Here is a 17,459-nt window from a genome sequence, read left to right on the forward strand (position 1 = left end):
TTAGAGCTGGAAGGGTCCCTTGAAGGTCATCTAGTTCAGCTCCTCTGTAATGAACAGAAACACCTACAGCTAAATCAGGTGCTCAGAGCCCGTTTCAGTCTGACCTTGAATGTCTCCAAGGATGAGGCATCCACCACCTCTCTGGGCAACCCGTTCCAGTGCTTTACTACCTTTACTGTAAAATATTTTTTTCCTAATAACCAATGTAATCCTCTCTTTGAGTTTGAAACCGTTTCCCTTGTCCTATCACAGCAGACCCTGCTAAGGAGCTCTCCAATATCATTTAGCAATATTGATTGTAAGGCAAATTGTAATATCATAAAGGATAAAGTCCTGCTGACTATCTGCTTTACAGTGGTCTGCCAACCAATTTCATTTTGGAGGTTTTGTTTGTTTTTTACAGTTTTAGTGTAATTAATTGTCTAAATTGGGAAAAAAGTAAAATCTGTTGATGGGACTCTGAAGTAATAAGATCTTTAAAATATTTTTATATCTATTAACCTTAAGGCTTTTAAACTGTAAATAAAATCCAGGTTTTATTAAATTAAGCAACAGAATCCCTAACTTTTTAAATCTCAGTCACTGTGTCAAAAAGAATTTAAAGGATATATAAATAACTCTTACTTGTACCACTGCAAATGAGCTCTTGCTTTAGGTTTCGTGCCAGCTAACTTTCGATTTACTGAATCACCACGAGATCTGCAAAATCCACCACTGTGATCCTTAAGTTTCTTCCACTCACCTCTGAGTTCTGGCTTTTTCTTGCCACCCTCAGGAGTGTGTCAGTTGCTTTTGTGAACTGCAAGTATCTCTCTTTGTGACCCCTTCTCATCTCACAGGGATTTTCCTCTGAGAATTCTCATCTACTGCTTAGGTAAAAATCATTCTTCCTTACACTCAGTGGATCCTTCCTGACCTAGCTTTCTTAAAATAACAAAAAATGACACAGCTAAGAAAAAATGTAAATTACATAGATAAAGCCTCTCATAGTGTAAGTTTGCACTTCTCATAGGTTGACTGTCTAACTACAATCTGGATGGAATACGAAGAAAGGTAGGTAATAATAATGGTTGCTGAAACTTTCAAAACATACTACATACTTCTGACATCAGTACTTAGTGGGATACCATAGTCACAGAGGGGGCGTTACCTATAGCAGATGGTTTGTTTTAAATAAACATTTTCTTTAGGTAGTCATGAGCTAATTTTCCAGAGATTGGACTGATCCCTAGCACTTGATTTGAAGTCTCAGCTACTTGTGCAAGAGTGGCAGATAGAGAAAAATTACTTTTAATTGTTTTTGTTATTTGTTTTGTTTTGTTTTGTTTTGTTTTTTTAGTTGTGTGTATCATGTGTATGCATATCCTATGTTTTCTTCAGAGGAGGAAAGACCACTTGATAGCTTTTGGGATGCCATGCTGGGCAGCAGTTTGTGCTCATTGGAGAGATGAGAGGACTGCATTTCTCATGAAAGCAGTTGAGCATAAACAGGAGAAACTTCCAAAATACGAAGTAGGGCCACGATAGAGTAATCTATGAGTGAGTGAGGCAGAACAAGCAGAGAGCAGACTGAAAAATTTGAAAGTTACATAGCAATAGGACTAGAAGGAAGGGCCTCAAGTTCCACCAGGGGAGATTCAGGTTGGATATTAGGAAAAATTTCTGCTCTGAAAGAGTGGGCAGGTGCTGGAACAGGATGCCTAGAGAAATGGTAGAGTCACCATCCCTGAAAGTGTTCAAGAAACATTTAGATGTTGTAGTGAGGGACATAGTTTAATGTGGAAATATTGGTGATAGATGGATGGTTGGACAGGATAATCTTGGAGGTCTTTTCCAACTTTGGTGATTCTGTGATAGACTGAGAGAGGCTGTGTAGTTTGTTGAGACTCAAAAAACCAAGGAATGTTACTGAACTGAAAAGCAAGTCTGTAGGAACATGCTGGGAGTAGCAAAAATTGTTGCCTCACCTTTTATTCTAAGCATTCCTATGCAATGGATATCAGTTTTCTCTACTAAAAACATTTTCTAATATGATTCCCAATAGTCAGACTATTCTGTGGGAAGTTTAATGACAACATATTTATTTAAATATTTTAATAAAAGAAAAAGGAAATCACTTTCTCTTACTGCCAGTCCCTGTGGTGATCTATAAGTCTGAACATAGTTTGTTGTTGTTGTTGTTGTTCTTTTTTTTTTTTTTTGGTGTGGTCTGCTCTATATATATAGTAGCAACAAAATGTGTCTAGTTACTGAAGTTAGCACTTGGAGTAGACCTGCATAAGCTGAATATGACAGTGCCTCATGCTAGCATCATCTCAGGCAATAAAATAAGGACCATCAGTAAAAACACACCAAAGCTTTAAAGCTCACAGTATAATTTTGAGACCTCAGCACTGAACTGACAGAGTTGTTATGAAGAAGATGAGCTTTTGTTGAATTAACTTCCATTTTGCTAAATCTTTCAGATATGTGATATATATTTTAAAGATATGTATGAAGATATATATATTCAGATATATATATATAAACGTGTGACTAGGAATGACTTTTTGACTCTAGTGATGTTGGACTTGACACACGTATTAATGTGAACTGATTTACAGGCAATTTCAGGTGAGTTCTTCAGAAAAAAAAATGTTTTCAGTGATGTTGAATATAATGCTGTAAAATTGATGTTATGTGCTTTATTGGTAAGACAAAGTGGTTTCTGACTGTAGTTGTGTATTATTGGTGTTATATATTGATATTACACATTTCATCAATTGCTATATAACTGCAGGATCACTATGCATAGCTGTCAAAGAAACAGATATCTTAAAGAATACAACTGTGTTGTACTAAATTACTAACATAGTATCAGCATTACAAGATGACTATTTGCTTTTAATTTCTTAGTTTGAGAAGGTGCATCATTCTTGAATATAATAGGCATTTCAAGAAAAATATATATCTGTTAGCAAAATGTACATACGTGTACAGTTAATACTTGCCTGAGAGTTTACTGTCCATGATTATAGTCAAGATGAGAATTTCAACGCTGAATAGGAAATCTATTCATTAAATTAATAGAATTTGTGTAACTTAATTTGTTACTTGGTTTTAAATGTCTCATTCTCAGGGGAAAAAAAAAAAGAAAAGAAAAAAAAAAGATTTACTCCTTCAAACAGTTAAGCATTGAAGAAGTTTCCATGAGCATAGCCTCTAAAAAATAACATTCAATTAGTTTTTTTTATTTTTGGTTTAGTGTGGTGATAGTTATCAACTTTTTTTTCCATCTTCTACAGCTGGAAAAAATATTTAATGATATATACATATATTTTTAACATAAGCAATTGTCTTTCATGATCTGATTTCCAGGTTCCCCTGGACCATCCAGTGATCACAGTAGTGGAGCTTCATCACCTCTATTTGACAGTGGCTTGCATTTAAATGGAAACTCAGCTAACACTGTAAGCAAATTAATGTTAAAAATGTGGTATAAAGTAAGTAAGTTCTGTCCCTATTCTGAGATTTAGAATGCTAACATAATGCTGCATGGCTATTCTGTTTTTTTAGTGACTTTCTTTTGGTTGGTTGAGGTTTTTTGTTTTATTTTCTTCTTTGTTGGTTGTATAATCTTTTATTTCAAGTATAGATACTGCAAAATTCTGTATGTGTGAAGTGGTCAATATGGAGTTCTGAATGGCTAAGTTCTTACTCTGAGGCAACTGAGAAGCTTGTAAGAATGAGCACAGTAAGACCTTATAATTGTATGGGGATTAACACATGAAATTTAGACATATTTTGTTTAACTGCAATACTGTGCTATGGAATTTAGTATGGTAAAGATGATGAAATGCACACAGAATTCAGAAAAGAATATAAACGTTGAATTCTTGAAGCAAAAGTTTCATGATAGAAAAAATGTGAGAAAAGGAAACAGAAATAAAAAGAAAAAGCAAACATAGCAAAACAAAGTCTGTTTGTTTTTTTTTTTTAATCCAAAGAATATGCAGTTCTTTTTCTGGAGCAAACAGTTGTAATTGAATTAAATGCATCATTGTGCAAATAAAGTGTTCTTTTTTTCTGGGAAAGATAACTAGCTGTCAAAACCAAAGAAGATAGGATGTCTTAGCAGGTGACAGTGTTGCTGTCTTCCTAAAATGAAGATTGAAGACGTAAATAATAGCTGTATAGGAACAGCTGTTCCTGCTCTAAACCTGTTTAACTCTTAACTAATTGCAGCTGTAGACTCTTCAGTAGCTGGATATTAAATTTTACAGAAGGAATGCCAGTGAACAAAGTACAAGCTTCTCCTATACTCTCTTTTTTTTTTTTTTTTTTTGTTCAGACATACCAGTTTCTGCTGCTTTTACCGAGCTTTGCACTTTTTTGCCATTACCCTCTGTGTAAATTAGCCTTGAGGTTATCTTTCATCTGGTAAATATATAGAAAGATGATAGAAGATATTTAAGCCCCATTTTAACATCACCTCACTTTGAGTAGTCTGCTACATCATGTGAGCTTGCGTTGCAATCATATGTTCCTTCCAAACCACAGTCAGATTCCATGCTGTTTTAGAGAATGCATATATAGTCATGAATGGTAATGCTCTGCTGTGTATATATATGTGAAGGATTTTAACTACAAAACAATGGCAAAAATACTGAAGAGATAAGTTCCTATCTATCCAAAATGCTTTAGATTTTCAGGCCAGCCCTCTGCTAAATTGTGGGAGTCAAAGAGACATGGCCAACCTCTTTTTAGTGGTCTGTGGGGACAGGACAAGGGGAAATGGCCATAAATTGGAGCATAGGAAGTTCTGCACCAGTATACAAAGGAACTTCTTCACAGTGAGGGTGATGGAGCACTGGAACAGGCTGTCCAGGGGGATTGTGTAGTTTCCTCTGGAGATATTCAAGATCCATTTAGATGCCTACCTGTGCAACCTCTGCTGTAGGGAGTCTGCTTTGGCAGGGGGGTTGGACTCTATGCTCTCCAGAGGTCCCTTCCAACCCCTAATTCTGTGATTCTGTGAAAATGAATATATGGGTAGATAGATAAGTAAATAAATAAGAGGCCTGGGATAAAACAAATTAAGACACTTTTGAATGGTAGGGAAGTTGCCATTCAAAGGGAGACTGTAGTAGCTTTTCACCTGATTGAAAAGCCCAGCTCCCCTGAATTCTGATATTCTGATATTTTTTTTCTTCAGTTGTTTTTTTTCATCTGTTTAAATAAGAGCTTTGCTCTAAGAAAGATATTGCCTACTTCAGCACCAAGTATGGTTCATAAAAAAGAAAAAATACAGATGCCCAGCACTTGATGGAACCTATAGAATGCTAATTCTTCAATATATATCCTAGTCCTTGCTTCAGAGTGAAATAATGATACAGGTCAATCCCAAGCCACTACAGGCCAAAAGGAAAGAGGATCCAAGCAAAGGCATGGAGACTCTCTTGCTGAGAGTAAAAGCTATACTTGATGAGTGCTTTAATGCAGTGAGCACACCACTGAATTGAGATCAAGTTGTTGTTCTGTTTCACTTTTGCATGTTTCTGTAGTGCTTTCCAATTCAGTATAAAGATACTATTTGTCATTCTTAAGTTGTATTCTCTATTTTTGCAATCAGTAGCTCACTTCAAAGAAGTTTCAAGATTTCAGATCAATACTTTTTCTGTTAGAAAAAGATACCAGTAGACTCTGACAACTCACAATCTGAAAATCCATGTATCTGAGTATGAAAGCATTAAAATCTTAAATTGACTTCCAATTCATAGTGCATTACTTGGTAATGTATGGGCATAAAACATAATACATGAAATAACTAAAAAAGGTAGGTAACTTACAGAGACAGTGCTAGTTACAGTCACAAAAGTAATCATTGCTGTGTATTCCATTTGCTGAACACGAAATGCTTAAAACAGGTAAACAGAGCTAGTTACACTTAAACATTTTGGACAGCTGGCATGGTGAGAACCCATACGAAATGAGGAAAATACATTGCAAATAATCATGATAATTTTTTCCATTAATAAAATATGAAATGACCACCCCTTTTTCACGTACAGGGAAAAATGATGCAAGTTTTCTATTTCTGATTATACCTCTCAGGGATCATAGCTGTGGAAGCTGGAAAAAGGCTGTTTAGTACAGAGTAGGAAGTAATTTTATGGATCTGCTTATGAAATGCTTTTGATGTTGAGTAAGTAAATTGTTTAATTGAGATTTAGATATTCAGAAGTGCTGTTTCTTTAATTCTGAGTTGACTTTTACTATGACATTAATGAAATGAACAAAAGGTATCTCTAAAAGTCTAATCCTCTAATTGTATTGATCCACACTGTCGTTGTTAATCCTTTCCATGGACTTATTTCCTTTACTATTTAATATCTGATTCATGTTAATTGTTTCTTCTGCATAAATAAAAGTCAAATATTGTTTTAGTGTTTTGTAGCTGTTGTTTGTTCCTGCTGTTTTTTTAAACTTAGAGCCTTAACAAATTGTGGTGAAAGGAATAATGACACTAAAAAAGAAAGTTTTCCTAGGTGATAAATAAATGAATACTAAACAATATTTGCTGCTTTGTGACATCTAGTAGTAGTTTCAGAAATGTTCTCATAAAACACTGAACGTTAATCTGTTATTCACACACAGTTCGAGGAGAAGGCTTAAATTTTTTTAAGTGCGGATGGCCTAAATCCAGTTCTTTTTTTCACTGGAAAATAAATCAAACACCAAGAAAGGTCAGATAAAAGGTTCTGGCTTTGTTGTTTATCTTTCAGGAAAAAGAAATGTAAATAATCTGCCAAGTAAAAAAGCAGCAACTGCTTAATATTAGGTTCCATTTTTTGATTTTGCATACTTTCCCATATGCTGCCCTCTCTTGTGAATCATAATTTCTTCTATTTCTTATGAATTTTTTTGTATTTTTTTTTTCAGCAGCAGCAAAAAGAGAACATAAAGAGACACAATTTCTGGATCATTCTGCTTTTTTTTTTTTTTTTTTTTTTAATTGATTAAATATTTGGATTACCTTGCTTACTTGATGAGATGTAGAGAGTAGCTTTTGTGACTCAACAGGAAGCTGCTTTAGGGAGAGTTGGATTGCTCAGTATATTTCTCTGAATGCTTTGAGTACCCTTCATTTGCATAGATAGAGAAGTTTTGGGGGACAATTTTTATTGTTATAGGTGATGCTCGTCTGTTTGGCCTATTATGTTCAGAAATGCAGAATGTGAACAATGTATGAACTATTTATTTATTTATTTGTACAAAATCACATATTCTTTTCCCTTGTTATCTGTTCTCCTATTTAGGAATACAAAGGTACAAAGTAGACTGCTTAAGGGCAAAGCTAGATTATCAAAAGAAGTTGGAAATCCATTGCATGATTAAGCAAAATTATTACTATTTATCACTTGTTGGCAATATGGTTAACAGAAAAAAGCAGTAATCTTTCAGATATGCCTAGCAGGCAGTATTGGAAGTTGTTGGCTAGAAGGAATTAGTAATATGTGGGAGCATTCATGAGATTGACAACTTTGTAAAGAATCTGATGTTTTAGAAATGAAAGCAAGCATTATTATTGTGATTATCTGCAGAAAAATGACCCTTGTCAAGTTGTTATGTTAGCACAGATGAACTCTAACAGTTCAGACACATGTAAAAAGCTTATAATAAAAAAAAAAAAAACAACAATGAAATCAAGGCAGTGGGTCCTTCCACAAAATTCTACTCATTGTCACTCCACAAGTTCCTACAAGTTTATATTTACTGAGTTTCTAGTCAATGATAGGAGTAAAAGACAAGCTTCACATTCATCCAGAAGGATAGTCAGAGTATGTTAAGGCCAAAAAAATTCCCTAACCAGGAACCAATTTTCTAAGCAAGGACAGCACACCTCATTTTGGGATCTATAACGCTGCCAAAAGATGTCTGTAGCAGCTGAAAACTGTGTACACCTTTGTTTATAAATAGTACACCTTTGTTTATAATAGTGCAATAATTTATAAATAGTGCAATAATCTCAACATTATATTCTGTTCTATTTATTATATACTTTAATGTGGTGTTTTGATTTCTGAATTCTGTTGTTTTTTGAGAAGAGTCATAATTACTTTCTGCTTTTGTGCTGAGATTTAAAATAAACTGAGGAAAACAAATTATAGCAAATTGCATAATAGTCCTTAGATATTCTCGATTCAGACTGACAAACCTCAGTCAGGTTTGTACCTTATTGGCTCATTAAAAAAAAATAATAATAACAGCTAGCACCACAGCTGTATGAAATATTCATTTATTTTTCCCTTGTAAATCACTTCTAGAGAAATGTATATAATTGCAAGATTTTTAATTTGTTGCTCACCAGCAGAATAATAATCCCAGTCATTGAAATGCCTAGCTATTGCAGTGAGTAGAGCAGTGTAGATCCTTAACAGGTATACAGACTCTCCATGTAAACACCACGTATAAGTGCTAGGTGTCTGCAAATCCATCTGTTAATTAAAAAGCATTAAATGTCTTCAAGAATTGCTATTAACTTTCAGAAACCTGCATGTAATGCAGCATTAAAATTGAATCTGTTTTTGTATTAGAAATGGAGGAGTAGTATCTTTGTTTCACATACTGTTTTACCTTTTTCTCGTTTAATTAAACAATCTGTGTCACTTAAAATAATGTAGAATAGAGCTGTATAATTGAAAGTTCCTTCTTTCATTCAATTTTAAAGACATGAAATTACTTGTACAAATTGTTACTTCATCTGGAAGGGATTGTTTCCTATGTAAAAGCCTTTATCTATTAAATGATTTGGTGGTGCATACTTTATCACATAATTACTGTCTTCTTAAAGCTGTTGCAGAATTGTGCACCTGCATCTAAGCATTCCATTAAAAATAAATAAACACAGTCCATCATCTGTGCTAATGCTACATCAAAGGAATGCACAGGTATTTTGATATTCATTAGAAGCCTCGACTCCTATTAAAGTAGATACCTCATTAAATTGTTTCTTTAGCTGGGCATCACAAGTTTCAGTCCTGATTCTTCTCGTGACTAAAGATTTGTAATTGTGTTGTTCCTTGATTAATGTTAGGTAAGGTAAGTCTCTTGTACTGCAAAATGGAGCAATCTTGTTTTCTTCCCCAGCCGTTCAACAGCATGTATTTAGACATTTATCATGTCTCCCTAGAATAAATATTGGCAAATGCTCAGCAATGCATTGGTCAGATCAGTTCATTGATTCACTGAGAACTACTCCTATTTCTAAATATGTGTTTATGTATGTGTATATTGCAGAAGTACATACAGTGTACACATAGATTTTTCACTGACCTGACTGAAACCTATAGAGAGAGCTCATCCAATTCACTGTGACTTGAGGTGTTGCCAATGGTGTTAGAAGAAATGATACAATTCTAATAATTCTAATTCCTTTCCTACAAAATAACTGTAAGACAAATCTTCCTACTTTGAAAAGCATATTATAAAGGGGGGTTTCTTTTGAGTGTGCTGCAGTGTCTTCACTAATTGGTTTTGAACAAGATGCTCTCCAGTTTGTACCAAAAAGGTGCAATGAAATTAGTATTGACTAAGCTAATCCTTATTTATTTATTTATTTATTTATTTATTTATTTGTTTGTTTGTTTGTTTGTTTTAACCAAAATCCATTAGAATGTACTAACTGTTTTCTTCAGTTATGGCTTAAAAGATGAAGCTATGCTAGACCATGTTTTAGTATTTCAAAGTTGTTTTCCCTAGGAAATTGTTTCAATATGTGAAGATCAGATGTTGTATTATTCTTGCAAGCATTGTCATGTACACATATACAGAGAAATGTTTGATACTCTTTTCAAAAATTCTCAGTGATGTTCGCTAAAGCAAAAATAGAAAAAAAAAAAAAAGACAATAAAAAGAAAGAAAAACCGTCAGAAGGTAAATAATATCATAATTATCACTTGAATAAAGTGTCATCACAGGCAGTAATCTAGAAATAGTCACGTCTGTTACTTACACAGGCAGAAATGCTTGGTAGAAGAACCGGTTTATGGAATAGGCTCAACAGTTTAATGATACACTTTGAAAGAACAAATTCTCTAATGCAAAAAAATGATTAATTCCAAATGGTTAGTAAAGGTCTTACAGGAGGCAAGACAAAATCAGAGAATTTACATTATGAATTTTTGTAATGAGTATATTAATTTTTGTAATGAGTGTCATATTTCCTTCTTATTTATTTTCTTTTTGTCTGTTTTATCTTTCAGTCGTTGCCAAAGCAGAAATTGTTAATTAATTTAAATTAAAACAGAATAAATGAAAGTTAATTTTATTGTTGTATATCTTGCCTGCCTTCTGAAACTCTCCATAACAATTTAGCAAATACATGCAAAAATTAAGAGATTTTGATAGAAAATGGAAGTCTTACAGAACGCAAGCCTTTTGCAAAGATTGAATTTATAATTAAAACCTCAGTCTCAGGTAAGAAGATGTCCTGTCTTCTCTTCATTCCTTAGGGCTGGTGGCAGCAGCATGATAATAAATAAGTAGCTTCTTTCAAGGGAATAAATCATTTATGCTAGTTTAGTCTTCTAAGAAAAAACTGCACTAATTGTCGTTGTCTATTTGTTTAATTGTGATATAAGAATGTTTGCAATAAATACACTAGTATTTCAGGTATGCTCCTTACTTTCATCTACTAGGAAGATTTTTGCCTTTCTGTGAAGTGGACAATATTAATATGGTATTATGAATTGTAGTATGAATTGAAAAGTATATTTAAAGGCGATCTTAAGCTTGCTGGACAAAGTGGCTGTGTTACAGTGTGTCTATGTACTATATGTAGTCTAACACTGAATTAAGCCAGCTCTAGCCTGCCTATAGCTCATTTTTAAGGAAAAAGCAGTGTGTAATACATCCAAATATATCACTGTGGCTGCTTTCAAGCTGCAGCTCTAATGGAAGCTGCAAACTAAATTACTGGGGAGAATTCAGAAGTGCTTCTCTTTGAATATGACATTTTTCTTGCAGAGGTTTTAGATTTAATGAGTAAATAAAATAAAATAAATTGTAAGGTAAAATAACTGAGTTGTCTAAGCCCTGCAAATTATATTTGAAGTCAAAAAGTTGAAATCCCAGCCACCTATGACCTGTTTACTTCTTTTCTATATTCTTGGCAGAAGATTAATTACAGAGACATGTCTGATTACTTCTACTTAATGGAGGACTTTTCATTCTACTTATGGTATTACTTCTTGATTGTCTCGTAATACATAGCTGTAGAATATATTTAAAAAGGCAAAAAAGCCCTTGTCCACATTGTCCTTCATAGGTCAGTGATTGCTAATGGGATATAAGATCAGTTCCTCCTCCAGGGCAGCAGTACACAGCTGTCCCAGGTGGGTAGCAATTATGTGTCATTATAAACTGATCCTTGTTCAGTGTTCTGTCAGAAATGAGAATTTTGTACTCAATCCATTTCTTAATGGGCAGGTGTTACAAACAAATTGGTATTAATTGGCAACATTGTTAGTGATCTCAGTCAAAATCCAACGGTGTGAAATGAACAAGAGGATAAACGCTGTGATTGCAGAGATGATCTCTAAATGGACATATTTTGTTAGTTTTTTTGGAGGACTGATGTGGGGAACACCAGCAGAAGCTGTTTAGTAGAACAAAAGACTTGAAATTCAAGCCATCTCAGTACTCCCAGTCAGACAAATGGGCCATCTAGACAAAAAGGTCACCCCCAACAGATGTCCTCAAGACAACCTAAGAATAGAGGAAATATGTAGAATTATGTATGTGGTATATTCTCTTCCCCTCTGAAGAATTCTTGTATAGGGGCTTCTGGAGCCAGAGGTTTTTATATAAAGAAATGTATTTCTACCCTTACTGTATTTTAGGATCCTACTGCATTTTAATGGAAAGCGAGCCATTATTTCATAGTCCCTTTCTCTGTGTTTTTGCTTTTATATACATTTCTCATACAGTCACGTCAGCTGCTTCTTTTCCAATCTAATTAATCTTTGTTTGCTTAATCATTATTTGCATGGAAACCATTCCATACTTTTCAATATTTGCTTTTCCTGCAGCAGCAAGATTTTATTTTTGAATGTTAATCATCTGCTCATCTTCTGTTTCAGTATAGGAAAAGTTAATGTTATCTTTCCTCATGTGTATTGTTGTATATTTAGCTATAATATTTTAGCAGCCTTTTTATCTCTCAGTCATTCAGCAACATGAGCTTATTCTGCTGCAGTTTGCAGTTTGATTTTTTTTACAGGCCAAACCAGCCCTGAAACCATTGACATTTCTTCATTACTTCTTGTGTGCAGTAAACTTAGTCTATTGCTTACCATTTTATCCAGATCACTGATCAATGATAAATCAGTTATTAATCAGTGATCATTCCAGACATATATATCTGAGATTCCACTGATAGTGCCCTGCATAGTGAAAACTTGTTACTGACTGCAGTGTTTTGCTTGATTTATTTTAATTATTAAATTAAGTGAGGGCTTTGCTTTACTTCATAGTAAATCAGTTAAGAAACCTTTGTGGGGACAAATGTTTTTTGTCAGCCCAAGTATGCATTAGTGATTGGTCCTCTCATATTTGCTAATTGCTTTGGGCAACTCTAAAAGACTTATAAGGTATGACGTGTGTTTGCAGAAGTTACATTTGGCTTGCTTCTTCCCAAGGTTGCTATATTTATCCATGTGTTTTGAAGAACGCATTGAAGAATCTGTCTCAGATTGAAGTGTTAGTAGATTATAGGGCAAATTGAACAAATTGAACTGCTGGATCTATTATAGTATTTAATTGTTGTGCAGTGGCCCTTTGGCCATGGATATGTTTTGTATATTTTGTCCTTACCCAAGATGAAGAGGTTTCTACATTCTGCACTACCATGAACTCATTAGTAGAATATGGCTTAGTAAGAAACGGACATTTGAGACTTGGACCAGCTTGACCCTTTTCTATCCTTTCCCAATTCTTGGTCATTTCTGGCCAAATCACTCAGCAGGGATCCTGCATGTATAAGCAGTATAGATCTTGAGAGGGGCTGTGGGGTGTGGGGAACCCTCTGTGAAAAACAATTTCTGATGTGCTTATCTAATGTCAAAACCATGAAATATTCTACAAGGCCAGATTTCCTTAGGAGTTTACATCAGTTTGAAAAGTTTAGCATTTTGGTAAGAATATTGTACTGTATTATTGCAGTATCAGAATTTTGGGGTTAACAAATTTTGATCCTAAAAGGTTTTTTGTTCATTTCTTCCTTTTAAGTAATGAATCCAGTGAAGGATTTTTGAAGATTCTGATCATTACGTACATGGAGATATTTCTTCTTTACACTGGTGTCCTACTAAAACATTTGACTGAACTATAAGAGACCACACTAAAATACTACATTGATAGCCTCTTAAAAGAACAACTGAAATTTTTCATGAAACAGCCTTTTATGTATAAATTATCTGGATATTATATGCATCTGGAGAGCGGAATGGATGGGAGAAATAGTAAAGATGTTTTGGGAAATTTTATGTTACTTTGTCTTCTGATTCCTGGATTTAAATTCAATGAGCATATTCAAGCATTTATGTTTGATTGTAATAAGCTACGTTCTGCTTTATTCTTACACATTTCAGTTTCTGAACTTTCTGAATATTAGATTGTATTGATCATTTGTAGCTTTGGATCTCTTCTAGTTCTGCCAATGAGTTTTATCTGTGCAGAATACTAAAATATGCATGAGATTCTTCACCATGATGTTATCAAGCAAAAACTAAGTTTTCAAGACACCTTAGCTTTTTGTGGCTAGATCTAGGACACAGAATTAGTTTTCAGACTTGATTATCAAATATTCATGCTGCTACAACATCAGGACACATCACTCAAATGAAAGCTGTGTTGTTCTAGGCATTGTAAATACCCTAAATGAAACTATTTTCCCTGAAGGATTTGCTGTCTAAGAGATACTTTTGTGTTACCAATTCTGGCAATTTTGTTACTCATTTTTCATTAATTAGAGAAGTGTTCCTCAATTACTGACTCTCAGTCATCTTGTTAGAGCCTAAAAGTCAGTGTTTTTGTTTTTTTTTTTTAATTTTATTTAAATAAATAAATAGAAAGATCAACCCTTGCTGACTGTAAGAAAGAGCTTTAGGAAAAACACAACCCTAAAGCCTTATGAGCAGGAAGAATAAATAAAGCAATTCCCAGAATGCTTTATATTTTGAGTAAATTTTATGGTTTTTAACACCTGAGTGTGAAAGAACTGAAGTTGGATCATTGTATGGTTTATGTATGCTTATGTAAGTGCTGCTCACTGAGTGTTTATGGCTCTTAAAAAGATAATCAACTCTCAACTCCCTTTTCTACCTCTAAATTCTCTATACAAACTGGGACAAATTTCAGTTCAGATATAGATAGCACAGATGCCTGACTTTGGCCTGAGTTTGTATTTCTGAATCCTCATTTGCCTCTCTGTGCCTACTACAACTAACTTTATTAAGTTAAATGTGCAGGTATTATGGTACTGCAGAGATGTAAATATTAATGTAAATTTCAGCTTTATTATTTTTATGCATTTAGTAAGAAACTCCTACCTCATTCTATTGTTCATTTAATAAGCCTTTTTATGCTCATAATCATGATCATAAATTTTGAATGGTACACTGAGCTTTAGTTTCCACCATTTTCTAATCTGTTCCTAATTTAATTGATCTTTATCTGTGAACACTGTTTTGAAATCATTTACAAACAAAGCCATTTACCATCATTTATTTCTCTTTGTCCCTTACTTGGTCTCTGTCTTTCTGTCACTTTTTCTTTCCTTTTTCCTTTTTCCTTTTTTTTCCTCCTTTTTCCTTTATTTTTGCTTCTTCATACTTTGGACGTAATTCTGTACTTTCAGTCCCTGATAGACTGGTGTAAATGGATATTATTCAGAAGGAACAAACTGCATATTATGCAACTATATATTGTCAAAGATGTGTATCTCTTTGAAATTCCCTGCAAGTTTTAATGTTAGTAGTTCTATAATAACTTTTGAACTTTTATAAATATTTTATTTTAAACACATTTTATACTGTGTTGCCTTCATGCATTAGTTAAATAGTTAGTTGCAAGGCATAAGATGCATGAATGAATGAACAGGCTGAACCATCTCTATATAATCTCTACTCCAGAGTTGACTAATATACGGGCCGATTCCTCTAACTTAATTTGCAATGGCATTTGTAAACGCTTGTTTTATTTTCTTTTATATGTTTTAATAACATGAGTTTAGTAGATTATAAAAGTGAGTTCTCACTGTTCTGAGATCAGGACATTCTGTACTGCTTAGAGAGCATCAGCAATCTTGTCTTTCAAGTAGAAGCATTTGAAGGGAAACTTCAGAGGAGAAATTTCAAAATTCTGCAGTTCATACATGGATAGAGGTAACACAGAAATCAGAATTTTAATTCAACTATTAAATAACACTATGAATAAAAGTAAATTAAATAAATAATAAACTAGTCTTCTTAACGACTACCGTAGTCCTTTCATTGGGATATTACTGTGTGTCTTTTTCTTTGATGACTGAGATATGTTAAGGAGTTGCACAGATAAAATTACTTTAAATTAAAAAAGTTTTTTATGTTGTGTTTAGCAAAAAATCAAGATGTATGTGATTTAAACAAAGAAAATGTCCTTCTTATTGTCAGTTATAAATATTAACAAAAATATAAATGTATTTAGTGTAAAGGCAATACTAAAATTAAGTGACAAGCATAGTATCAAGTTAGCCATAGTTTCTTTCTACATAAATGATTCTTTTTATTTCTCTATTAAAACTTGATTTTCTTGAATGGTTTTATTGCATGTATTGTTCATTTCTGAGACAAGCAGAGCTAGAGATGCATATTCATGGATTTTCTGCTATGTTGTCATGTAGACTGTACTTACTGATTCTCATTTGTTCTATACAGGCTCCATCATCACCTTCTTCGCCCATAGCTAATGAACCAAAATACGAAAAGCGCTGGCTAGACACCTTATCAGTTCCTTTGTCAATGGCACGAATCTCGAGGTACAAAACTGGAACAGATAAATTGAGGTTTGTAATCTAAAAGGGAAAGCACTGCATGAGTTAGCTGTACATAATATTTTGCTGTGAAGTGTAGGCTATGTGTGAATTCTTTGAGTGGAGATATGAAAGTCATGTTATTAAAACTCTACAGGCCATTTTCTCTTGAGATTAATGCCATGTATTGTGATTACCAAACAGAAAGTAAAAAATGAACATAAGTGTAGCTCCTACAAATATGTTTCATAATCTATTTTATCTTGGGAATTCAGTTAGCATCAGCAGTTTGCACAGACATTACGTTTGCCATTATTGAATTAATTTTTAAGATACAAACATTACACTCTGTATCTCTGTAATAGAATAATTCTTTATTCTCAGGTTTTGATAATGTCAGTTAAGATTCCTTTTTCTTTACAAATGATAACATACTGCACAATCATCATGACTATGCCATGTAGAAACTCATACTGACACCAGATTTTTGGCAGAGTATACTCTCTTCTGTTGTATTTTTGATTGTAGAATCTTGCCACATCTCAGACACTTAGACAATTGTTCATAAAGCATATATGAAATAAGATAGCAGAGGCAACTGTCCTGGACTTTGGGAAATAAGTGAAAATAAAGTGAGATTTAATGAAGCTTCAGTAAATAATATACTTGAGAAAGGTTAGCAATTAGTCAAATATTGTGTTCAAGCATCACAAATCAATAATAATAAATTGCCCAGAAATGTTTTAAATTCTTGTGCATCCGTAGTCTGAATGCCCCCATCAGTTTCTTCGTTCCTCCTTCAACTGACTTTTTCATTTGGTCCAATCCTTTCGAATTTACCAAAGGCCTACATTCATTCAGCATTTAGAAGTTCTACAGATTAAGTGAAAAAATCTTTGTGTAGACATTTAAGTATAAGTTCATCATCAATGTTCTTGAATTTAAAGAGTGTGTAAGAATATAGATTATTTAAGCTTCTGAGTTCAGTTATCACCCTGATAGCTGGAAGCCGTTTGACTCCTGTTCTGTGCATTCTATGTAATAGATTGTGGAACCATAGAATCACTAAGGTTGTAAAAGACCTCCAAGATCACCTGGTCCAACCATCTTAGGAAGGAGCAATCCTAAGTGACTGTAGAGATTCCAATTCTGAAAAGATCAGCTTGTGCATTTTGAAAATGCCTACAGATAGCATACGTTCTGATACTGTACTGGGTCTGGTTGAGATGGAGTTAATTTCCTTCATGTAGCCATACAGTGCTGTGTTTTGAGTTTGTGACTAAAACATTATTAATAATGCATCAGTGTTTTGGTTGTTGCTGACCAATGCTTGCATCAGGAAGACTTGAACTGATGAAAGTGTTATTCCATACCAAGAGATGTTCGGCAACAAAAAGTAGGGAGAGGA

General features: G+C 33.8%; 1 protein-coding gene across 2 annotated transcripts in view; it reads left to right on the forward strand.

Moving 5' to 3' along the window:
- The window catches only part of SNTG2 (syntrophin gamma 2), a 247,484-nt gene that overhangs the window by 150,133 nt on the left and 79,892 nt on the right, over nt 1–17,459 (forward strand). For both annotated transcript variants that reach the window (XM_085217961.1, XM_010707897.4), the window contains 2 exons: nt 3,358–3,449; nt 15,957–16,084. In XM_085217961.1, coding sequence (XP_085074087.1) covers nt 3,358–3,449; nt 15,957–16,084 — 220 coding nt within the window. The remainder of the gene's footprint in view (nt 1–3,357; nt 3,450–15,956; nt 16,085–17,459) is intronic.

The sequence above is a fragment of the Meleagris gallopavo genome, chromosome 2 (assembly GCF_905368555.1).
Source record: "Meleagris gallopavo chromosome 2, MGAL_WU_HG_1.1, whole genome shotgun sequence".
NCBI classification, from domain to species: domain Eukaryota; kingdom Metazoa; phylum Chordata; class Aves; order Galliformes; family Phasianidae; genus Meleagris; species Meleagris gallopavo.